We start from the raw sequence: 12,101 nt of genomic DNA on the forward strand, positions 1-12,101 counted from the left end.
CGTCACACACAGCTTCTTCCCACACAGAGACACGCATCACACACAGCTTCCTCCCCACACAGTGACACGCATCACACACAGCTTCCTCCCACACAGTGACACGCATCACACACAGCTTCTTCCCCACACAAGTGACACGCATCACACACAGCTTCTTCCCCACACAGTGACACGCGTCACACACAGCTTCTTCCCCTCACAGTGACACGCATCACACACAGCTTCTTCCCACACAGTGACACGCATCACACACAGCTTCCTCCCCACACAGTGACACGCATCACACACAGCTTCTTCCCCACACAGTGACACGCATCACACACAGCTTCTTCCCCACACAGTGACACGCGTCACACACAGCTTCTTCCCCACACAGTGACACGCGTCACACACAGCTTCTCCCACACAGTGACACGCATCACACACAGCTTCTTCCCCACACAGTGACACGCGTCACACACAGCTTCCTCCCACACAGTGACACGCATCACACACAGCTTCTTCCCACACAGTGACACGCATCACACACAGCTTCTTCCCACACAGTGACACGCATCACACACAGCTTCTTCCCCACACAGTGACACGCATCACACACAGCTTCTTCCCCACACAGTGACACGCATCACACACAGCTTCCTCCCCACACAGTGACACGCATCACACACAGCTTCCTCCCACACAGTGACACGCATCACACACAGCTTCTTCCCACACAGTGACACGCGTCACACACAGCTTCCTCCCCACACAGTGACACGCGTCACACACAGCTTCCTCCCCACACAGTGACACGCATCACACACAGCTTCTTCCCCACACAGTGACACGCATCACACACAGCTTCTTCCCACACAGTGACACGCATCACACACAGCTTCTTCCCCACACAGTGACACGCATCACACACAGCTTCCTCCCCACACAGTGACACGCGTCACACACAGCTTCCTCCCCACACAGTGACACGCGTCACACACAGCTTCCTCCCCACACAGTGACACACATCACACACAGCTTCTTCCCCACACAGTGACACGCATCACACACAGCTTCTTCCCACACAGTGACACGCGTCACACACAGCTTCTTCCCCACACAGTGACTCACGTCACACACAGCTTCTTCCCCACACAGTGACACGCGTCACACACAGCTTCCTCCCCAGTGACACGCATCACACACAGCTTCCTCCCCACACAGTGACACGCATCACACACAGCTTCTTCCCCACACAGTGACACGCATCACACACAGCTTCTTCCCCACACAGTGACACGCATCACACACAGCTTCCTCCCCACACAGTGACACGCGTCACACACAGCTTCCTCCCCACACAGTGACACGCGTCACACACAGCTTCCTCCCCACACAGTGACACACATCACACACAGCTTCTTCCCCACACAGTGACACGCATCACACACAGCTTCTTCCCCACACAGTGACACGCATCACACACAGCTTCCTCCCCACACAGTGACACGCATCACACACAGCTTCCTCCCCACACAGTGACACGCGTCACACACAGCTTCCTCCCACACAGTGACACGCATCACACACAGCTTCTTCCCCACAGTGACACGCATCACACACAGCTTCTTCCCCACACAGTGACACGCGTCACACACAGCTTCTTCCCACACAGTGACTCACGTCACACACAGCTTCTTCCCCACACAGTGACACGCGTCACACACAGCTTCCTCCCCACACAGTGACACGCATCACACACAGCTTCTTCCCACACAGTGACACGCATCACACACAGCTTCTTCCCCACACAGTGACACGCATCACACACAGCTTCCTCCCCACACAGTGACACGCGTCACACACAGCTTCCTCCCCACACAGTGACACGCGTCACACACAGCTTCCTCCCACACAGTGACACACATCACACACAGCTTCTTCCCCACACAGTGACACGCATCACACACAGCTTCTTCCCCACACAGTGACACGCATCACACACAGCTTCTTCCCCACACAGTGACACGCATCACACACAGCTTCCTCCCCACACAGTGACACGTGTAACACACAGCTTCTTCCCCACACAGTGACACGCGTCACACACAGCTTCTTCCCACACAGTGACACGCATCACACACAGCTTCCTCCCCACACAGTGACACGCGTCACACACAGCTTCCTCCCCACACAGTGACACGCATCACACACAGCTTCCTCCCCACACAGTGACACGCGTCACACACAGCTTCTTCCCCACACAGTGACACGCATCACACACAGCTTCCTCCCCACACAGTGACACGCGTCACACACAGCTTCTTCCCCACACAGTGACACGCATCACACACAGCTTCTTCCCCACACAGTGACACGCATCACACACAGCTTCTTCCCCACACAGTGACACGCGTCACACACAGCTTCCTCCCCACACAGTGACACGCATCACACACAGCTTCTTCCCCACACAGTGACACGCGTCACACACAGCTTCCTCCCCACACAGTGACACGCATCACACACAGCTTCTTCCCCACACAGTGACACGCATCACACACAGCTTCTTCCCCACACAGTGACACGCATCACACACAGCTTCCTCCCCACACAGTGACACGCATCACACACAGCTTCTTCCCCACACAGTGACACGCATCACACACACAGCTTCCTCCCCACACAGTGACACGCATCACACACAGCTTCTTCCCCACACAGTGACACGCATCACACACAGCTTCCTCCCCACACAGTGACACGCATCACACACAGCTTCCTCCCCACACAGTGACACGCATCACACACAGCTTCTTCCCCACACAGTGACACGCGTCACACACAGCTTCTTCCCCACACAGTGACACGCGTCACACACAGCTTCCTCCCCACACAGTGACACGCGTCACACACAGCTTCTTCCCCACACAGTGACACGCATCACACACAGCTTCTTCCCCACACAGTGACACGCATCACACACAGCTTCCTCCCCACACAGTGACACGCATCACACACAGCTTCTTCCCACACAGTGACACGCGTCACACACAGCTTCCTCCCCACACAGTGACACGCGTCACACACAGCTTCTTCCCCACACAGTGAAACGCGTCACACACAGCTTCCTCCCACACAGTGACACGCGTCACACACAGCTTCTTCCCCACACAGTGACACGCATCACACACAGCTTCTTCCCCACACAGTGACACGCATCACACACAGCTTCTTCCCCACACAGTGACACGCGTCACACACAGCTTCCTCCCCACACAGTGACACGCATCACACACAGCTTCCTCCCCACACAGTGACACGCATCACACACAGCTTCCTCCCCACACAGTGACACGCGTCACACACAGCTTCCTCCCCACACAGTGACACGCGTCACACACAGCTTCCTCCCCACACAGTGACACACGTCACACACAGCTTCTTCCCCACACAGTGACACGCGTCACACACAGCTTCTTCCCCACACAGTGACACGCATCACACACAGCTTCCTCCCCACACAGTGACACGCGTCACACACAGCTTCTTCCCCACACAGTGACACGCATCACACACAGCTTCTTCCCCACACAGTGACACGCGTCACACACAGCTTCTTCCCCACACAGCGACACGCATCACACACAGCTTCTTCCCCACACAGTGACACGCGTCACACACAGCTTCCTCCCCACACAGTGACACGCGTCACACACAGCTTCCTCCCCACACAGTGACACGCATCACACACAGCTTCTTCCCACACAGAGACACGCGTCACACACAGCTTCCTCCCCACACAGAGACACGCGTCACACACAGCTTCCTCCCCACACAGTGACACGCATCACACACAGCTTCTTCCCCACACAGTGACACACAGCTTCTTCCCCACACAGTGACACGCATCACACACAGCTTCCTCCCCACACAGTGACACGCATCACACACAGCTTCTTCCCCACACAGTGACACGCATCACACACAGCTTCCTCCCCACACAGTGACACGCATCACACACAGCTTCTTCCCCACACAGTGACACGCGTCACACACAGCTTCCTCCCCACACAGTGACACGCGTCACACACAGCTTCTTCCCCACACAGCGACACGCATCACACACAGCTTCTTCCCCACACAGCGACACGCGTCACACACAGCTTCTTCCCCACACAGCGACACGCATCACACACAGCTTCTTCCCCACACAGTGACACGCATCACACACAGCTTCTTCCCCACACAGTGACACGCATCACACACAGCTTCTTCCCCACACAGTGACACGCGTCACACACAGCTTCTTCCCCACACAGTGACACGCGTCACACACAGCTTCTTCCCCACACAGTGACACGCGTCACACACAGCTTCTTCCCCACACAGTGACACGCATCACACACAGCTTCCTCCCCACACAGTGACACGCATCACACACAGCTTCCTCCCCACACAGTGACACGCATCACACACAGCTTCCTCCCACACAGTGACACGCGTCACACACAGCTTCCTCCCCACAGTGACACGCATCACACACAGCTTCCTCCCCACACAGTGACACGCATCACACACAGCTTCCTCCCCACACAGTGACACGCATCACACACAGCTTCTTCCCCACACAGTGACACGCGTCACACACAGCTTCTTCCCCACACAGTGACACGCGTCACACACAGCTTCCTCCCCACACAGTGACACACGTCACACACAGCTTCCTCCCACACAGTGACACGCGTCACACACAGCTTCTTCCCCACACTGTGACACGCATCACACACAGCTTCCTCCCCACACAGTGACACGCGTCACACACAGCTTCTTCCCCACACAGTGACACGCGTCACACACAGCTTCCTCCCCACACAGAGACACGCGTCACACACAGCTTCCTCCCCACACAGTGACACGCGTCACACACAGCTTCTTCCCCACACAGTGACACGCATCACACACAGCTTCTTCCCCACACAGTGACACGCATCACACACAGCTTCTTCCCCACACAGTGACACGCGTCACACACAGCTTCTCCCACACAGTGACACGCGTCACACACAGCTTCCTCCCCACACAGTGACACGCGTCACACACAGCTTCTTCCCCACACAGTGACACGCGTCACACACAGCTTCCTCCCCACACAGTGACACGCATCACACACAGCTTCTTCCCCACACAGTGACACGCATCACACACAGCTTCCTCCCCACACAGTGACACGCATCACACACAGCTTCTTCCCACACAGTGACACGCGTCACACACAGCTTCCTCCCCACACAGTGACACGCGTCACACACAGCTTCTTCCCACACAGTGACACGCATCACACACAGCTTCTTCCCCACACAGTGACACGCGTCACACACAGCTTCCTCCCCACACAGTGACACGCGTCACACACTGCTTCTTCCCCACACAGTGACACGCGTCACACACAGCTTCCTCCCCACACAGTGACACGCATCACACACAGCTTCTTCCCCACACAGTGACACGCGTCACACACAGCTTCCTCCCCACACAGTGACACGCATCACACACAGCTTCTTCCCCACACAGTGACACGCGTCACACACAGCTTCCTCCCCACACAGTGACACGCATCACACACAGCTTCCTCCCCACACAGTGACACGCATCACACACAGCTTCTTCCCCACACAGTGACACGCATCACACACAGCTTCCTCCCCACACAGTGACACGCATCACACACAGCTTCTTCCCCACACAGTGACACGCGTCACACACAGCTTCTTCCCCACACAGTGACACGCATCACACACAGCTTCTTCCCCACACAGTGACACGCATCACACACAGCTTCTTCCCCACACAGTGACACGCATCACACACAGCTTCCTCCCACACAGTGACACGCGTCACACACAGCTTCTTCCCCACACAGTGACACGCATCACACACAGCTTCTTCCCCACACAGTGACACGCGTCACACACAGCTTCTTCCCCACACAGTGACACGCATCACACACAGCTTCTTCCCCACACAGTGACACGCATCACACACAGCTTCTTCCCCACACAGTGACACGCGTCACACACAGCTTCCTCCCACACAGTGACACGCGTCACACACAGCTTCCTCCCACACAGTGACACACATCACACACAGCTTCTTCCCACACAGTGACACGCATCACACACAGCTTCCTCCCCACACAGTGACACGCGTCACACACAGCTTCTTCCCCACACAGTGACACGCATCACACACAGCTTCTTCCCCACACAGTGACACGCGTCACACACAGCTTCTTCCCCACACAGTGACACGCATCACACACAGCTTCCTCCCCACACAGTGACACGCATCACACACAGCTTCCTCCCCACACAGTGACACGCATCACACACAGCTTCCTCCCCACACAGTGACACGCATCACACAGCTTCCTCCCCACACAGTGACACGCATCACACACAGCTTCCTCCCCACACAGTGACACGCATCACACACAGCTTCTTCCCCACACAGTGACACGCGTCACACACAGCTTCTTCCCCACACAGTGACACGCGTCACACACAGCTTCTTCCCCACACAGTGACACGCATCACACACAGCTTCTTCCCCACACAGTGACACGCATCACACACAGCTTCCTCCCCACACAGTGACACGCGTCACACACAGCTTCCTCCCCACACAGTGACACACGTCACACACAGCTTCTTCCCCACACAGTGACACGCATCACACACAGCTTCTTCCCCACACAGTGACACACGTCACACACAGCTTCTTCCCCACACAGTGACACGCGTCACACACAGCTTCTTCCCCACACAGTGACACACAGCTTCCTCCCCACACAGTGACACGCATCACACACAGCTTCTTCCCACACAGTGACAAGCGTCACACACAGCTTCTTCCCACACAGTGACACGCGTCACACACAGCTTCTTCCCCACACAGTGACACGCATCACACACAGCTTCTTCCCCTCACAGTGACACGCATCACACACAGCTTCCTCCCCACACAGTGACACGCATCACACACAGCTTCCTCCCCACACAGTGACACGCATCACACACAGCTTCTTCCCCACACAGTGACACGCGTCACACACAGCTTCCTCCCCACACAGTGACACGCATCACACACAGCTTCCTCCCCACACAGTGACACGCGTCACACACAGCTTCCTCCCCACACAGTGACACGCATCACACACAGCTTCCTCCCCACACAGTGACACGCATCACACACAGCTTCTTCCCCACACAGTGACACGCGTCACACACAGCTTCCTCCCACACAGTGACACGCGTCACACACAGCTTCTTCCCCACACAGTGACACGCATCACACACAGCTTCTTCCCCACACAGTGACACACAGCTTCCTCCCCACACAGTGACACGCGTCACACACAGCTTCTTCCCCACACAGTGACACGCATCACACACAGCTTCTTCCCTCACAGTGACACGCATCACACACAGCTTCCTCCCCACACAGTGACACGCATCACACACAGCTTCCTCCCCACACAGTGACACGCATCACACACAGCTTCCTCCCCACACAGTGACACGCGTCACACACAGCTTCTTCCCCACACAGTGACACGCATCACACACTGCTTCTTCCCCACACAGTGACACGCGTCACACACAGCTTCCTCCCCACACAGTGACACGCATCACACACAGCTTCCTCCCCACACAGTGACACGCGTCACACACAGCTTCCTCCCCACACAGTGACACGCGTCACACACAGCTTCTTCCCCACACAGTGACACGCGTCACACACAGCTTCTTCCCCACACAGTGACACACGTCACACACAGCTTCTTCCCCACACAGTGAGACACGTCACACACAGCTTCTTCCCCACACAGTGACACGCATCACACACAGCTTCCTCCCCACACAGTGACACGCATCACACACAGCTTCTTCCCCACACAGTGACACGCATCACACACAGCTTCTTCCCTCACAGTGACACGCATCACACACAGCTTCCTCCCCACACAGTGACACGCATCACACACAGCTTCCTCCCCACACAGTGACACGCATCACACACAGCTTCCTCCCCACACAGTGACACGCGTCACACACAGCTTCTTCCCCACACAGTGACACGCATCACACACTGCTTCTTCCCCACACAGTGACACGCGTCACACACAGCTTCCTCCAGGATAACCACCACCCCCCAAAACTGGAAGCAGGAAAACCCGCACAGAACTGATGACGTGAATATTATTGTGAAATTGGAGCGTGTGATCTGGATACAACACGGAACAGGAAGACGATTTGTACGATGCCCCGAGACCTCCAAGCAATGTCAGCGTTCAGGGGTCCCGCCCCGCTTCCTGAGCCCCGCGAGCGGTGCGGTTATACTCACGCTGGCGAGACTGGAGTCCAGGTCTGGGAGAGTCAGGTCTTGGAGACCATGGAAGGGCTGAAGAGCTGCGGGAAAAGGAGAGATCGGAGGAATGAAGGGTAGAAAGGGAGGTAGGGAGGTGCAAGCGGGAGGGAAGGAGAGGCCAGGAGGGGCGAGCGGGGGGAGGGGGAGCGGGGGGAAGGGAGGGGGAGCGGGGGGGAAGGGAGGGGGAGCGGGGAGGAAGAGCGGGGAGGAAGAAGAGGCCAGGAGGGGCAAGCGGGGGGAAGGGAGGGGGAGCGGGGAGGAAGAAGAGGCCAGGAGGGGCAAGCGGGGGGAAGGGAGGGGGAGCGGGAGGAAGGGAAGTGCAAGCGGGAGGGAAGGAGAGGCCAGGGGAGCGAGCGGGGGAGCGGGGAGGAAGAAGGGATGGTGGAGCGTGTGGGAGGGAAGGCGGGGGGGGAGTGAGAGGGAAGGCGGGGAGCGGGAGGAAGCAAGGGAAGAGGGAGCGGGAAGGAGAAAGGGAGGGGGAGAGGGAGGGAGGGGTGCGGGAGGGAGGAGGAGCGAGAGTGCGGCTGGGGGGAGTAAGCGAGGGAAGGGGGAAGGAAGAAGGGAGTGGGAGCGGGAAGGAGAATGGGAGGGGGAAGCGGAAGGAGAATGGGAGGGGGAAGCGGGAAGGAGAATGGGAGGGGGAAGCGGGAAAAAGATAAAGGGAGGGGGGAGCGGGAGGGAGGGGGGAGCGGGAGGGAGGGAGGAAGGGGGAAGGAAGAAGGGAGTGGGAGAGAAGGGAGTGGGAGGGAGCGGAAAGGAGAAAGGGAGGGGAAAGCGGGAAAAAGATAAAGGGAGGGGGAAGCGGGAGGGAGGAAGGGAGGAGAAGTGGGAGAGTGCGGCTGGGGGGAGGGAGGAAGTGAGGGGAAGAGCGGGGAGAGGGAAGGCGGGGAGTGGGAAGGAGAAAGGGAGGGGTGAGCGGGAGGGAGGAAGGAAGGGAGGAGGAGCGGGAGAGTGCGGCTGGGGGGAGGGAGGAAGCGAGTGGGAAGAGCGGGGGAGAGGGGGGGAAGAGCAGGGGAAGGGGGAGGTGGAGCGGGAAGGAAGAAGGATTGGCAGAGCGTGTGAAGGGAAGGCGGGGAGTGAGAGGGAAGGCGGGGAGCGGGAAGGAGAAAGGGAGGGGTGAGCGGGAGGGAGGAAGGGGTGCGGTGGGAGGAAGGGGTGCGGTGGAGGGGGGGTGAGCGGGAGGGAGGGGGTGCGGGAGGGAGGGGATGCGGGAGGGAGGGGTGCGAGAGGGAGGAAGGGGGTGCGGGAGGGAGGGTGAGCGGGAGGGAGGGGTGCGGGAGGGAGGAAGGGGGTGCGGTGAGAGGAAGGGGTGGGGTGGGAGGAAGGGGTGGGGTGGGAGGAAGGGGTGCGGTGGGAGGGGGGGTGAGCGGGAGGAAGGGTGAGCGGGAGGGAGGGGGTGCGGGAGGGAGGGGGTGCGGGAGGAGGGTGAGCGGGAGGGAGGGTGAGCGGGAGGGAGGGGGTGCGGGAGGGAGGGGGTGCGGGAGGGAGGGGGTGCGGGAAGGAGGAAGGGGTGCGGGAGGGAGGGTGGGGGTGCGGGAGGGAGGGTGGGGGTGCGGGAGGGAGGGGTGCGGGAGGGAGGGAGGGGTGCGGGAGGGCGGGAGGGAGGGGTGCGGGAGGGAGGGGTGCGGGAGGGAGGGTGAGCAGGAGGGAGGGGTGCGGGAGGGAGGAAGGGGTGCGGGAGGGAGGAAGGGGTGCGGGATGGAGGAAGGGGAGCGGGAGGAAGATAGGAAGGGGAGCGGGAGGAAGATAGGAAGGGGAGCGGGAGGAAGATAGGAAGGGGAGCGGGAGGAGGAAGGGGAGCGGGAGGGAGGAAGGGGAGCGGGAGGGAGGAAGGGGAGCGGAGGAGGAAGGGGAGCGGGAGGAGAAGGGAGCGGGAGGAAGATAGGAAGGAGAGCGGGAGGAAGATAGGAAGGAGAGCGGGAGGAAGATAGGAAGGGGAGCGGGAGGAAGATAGGAAGGGGAGCGGGAGGAAGATAGGAAGGGGAGCGGGAGGAGGAAGGGGAGCGGGAGGAAGATAGGAAGGGGAGCGGGAGGAAGATAGGAAGGGGAACGGGAGGAGGAAGGGGAGCGGGAGGAGGAAGGGGAGCGGGAGGAGGAAGGGGTGCGGGAGGGAGGGAAGGGGTGCGGGAGGGAGGGAAGGGGTGCGGGAGGAGGGAAGGGGTGCGGTGGGAGGAAGGGGTGCGGTGGGAGGAAGGGGTGCGGTGGGAGGAAGGGGTGGGGTGGGAGGAAGGGTGCGGTGGGAGGAGGGGGTGCGGGAGGGAGGGGATGCGGGAGGGAGGGGTGCGAGAGGGAGGAAGGGGGTGTGGGAGGGAGGGTGGGGTGCGGGAGGGAGGGGTGCGGAGGGAGGAAGGGTGAGCGGGAGGGAGGGGGTGCGGGAGGGAGGGTGAGCGGGAGGGAGGGTGAGCGGGAGGGTGAGCGGGAGGGAGGGGGTGCGGGAGGGAGGGTGAGCGGGAGGGAGGGGGTGCGGGAGGGAGGGGGTGCGGGAGGGAGGAGGGGGTGCGGGAGGGAGGGTGGGGGTGCGGGAGGGAGGGCGGGGGTGCGGGCGGGAGGGAGGGGTGCGAAAGGGAGGGCGGGGGTGCGGGAGGGAGGGTGAGCAGGAGGGAGGGGTGCGGGAGGGAGGAAGGGTGCGGGAGGGAGGAAGGGGAGCGGGAGGAAGATAGGAAGGGGAGCGGGAGGAAGATAGGAAGGGGAGCGGGAGGAAGATAGGAAGGGGAGCGGGAGAAGATAGGAAGGGGAGCGGGAGGAAGATAGGAAGGGGAGCGGGAGGAAGATAGGAAGGGGAGCGGGAGGAGGAAGGGGATCGGGAGGAGGAAGGGGATCGGGAGGAGGAAGGGGATCGGGAGGAGGAAGGGGAGCGGGAGGAGGAAGGGAGCGGGAGGGAGGGAAGGGGTGCGGGAGGGAGGGAAGGGGTGCGGGAGGAGGAAGGGGAGCAGGAGGAGGAAGGGGAGCGGGAGGGAGGGGAGCGGGAGGGAGGAAGGGGTGCGGGAGGGAGGAAGGGGTGCGGGAGGGAGGAAGGGGAGCGGGAGGAAGATAGGAAGGGGAGCGGGAGGAAGATAGGAAGGGGAGCGGGAGGAAGATAGGAAGGGGAGCGGAAGGAGGAAGGGGAGCGGGAGGAAGATAGGAAGGGAGCGGGAGGAAGATAGGAAGGGGAGCGGGAGGAAGATAGGAAGGGGAGCGGAGGAAGGAAGGGGAGCGGGAGGAAGATAGGAAGGGAGCGGGAGGAAGATAGGAAGGGGAGCGGGAGGAGGAAGGGGAGCGGGAGGAGGAAGGGGAGCGGGAGGAGGAAGGGGAGCGGGAGGAAGATGGGAAGGGGAGCGGGAGGAAGATGGGAAGGAGAGCAGGAGGAAGATAGGAAGGGGAGCGGGAGGGAGGAAGGGGAGCGGGAGGAGGAAGGGGAGCGGGAGAAAGATAGGAAGGGGAGCGGGAGGAAGATAGGAAGGGGAGCGGGAAGGAGGAAGGGGAGCGGGAGGAAGATAGGAAGGGAGCGGGAGGGAGGAAGGGGAGCGGGAGGAAGATAGGAAGGGGAGCGGGAGGGAGGAAGGGGAGCGGGAGAAGATAGGAAGGGGGCGGGAGGGAGGAAGGGGAGCGGGAGGAAGATAGGAAGGGGAGCGGGAGGAAGATAGGAAGGGGAGCGGGAGGAAGATAGGAAGGGGAGCGGGAGGAAGATAGGAAGGGGAGCGGTAGGGAGGAAG

General features: G+C 60.3%; 1 protein-coding gene across 1 annotated transcript in view; it reads right to left on the reverse strand.

Annotated features, from left to right (window-relative positions):
* Positions 1 to 7,993: 7,993 nt before the first annotated feature.
* Positions 7,994 to 12,101, reverse strand: part of LOC142477408 (heat shock factor protein-like) — a gene marked incomplete at its 5' end in the record, with an annotated part of 38,349 nt that continues 34,241 nt past the window's right edge. Inside the window, 2 exon segments of the mRNA XM_075582253.1 lie at positions 7,994 to 8,435; positions 8,438 to 8,450. Of these exon segments, the coding sequence (XP_075438368.1) occupies positions 8,326 to 8,435; positions 8,438 to 8,450 (123 nt within the window).

The sequence above is a fragment of the Ascaphus truei genome, unplaced genomic scaffold, assembly GCF_040206685.1.
Source record: "Ascaphus truei isolate aAscTru1 unplaced genomic scaffold, aAscTru1.hap1 HAP1_SCAFFOLD_2070, whole genome shotgun sequence".
NCBI classification, from domain to species: domain Eukaryota; kingdom Metazoa; phylum Chordata; class Amphibia; order Anura; family Ascaphidae; genus Ascaphus; species Ascaphus truei.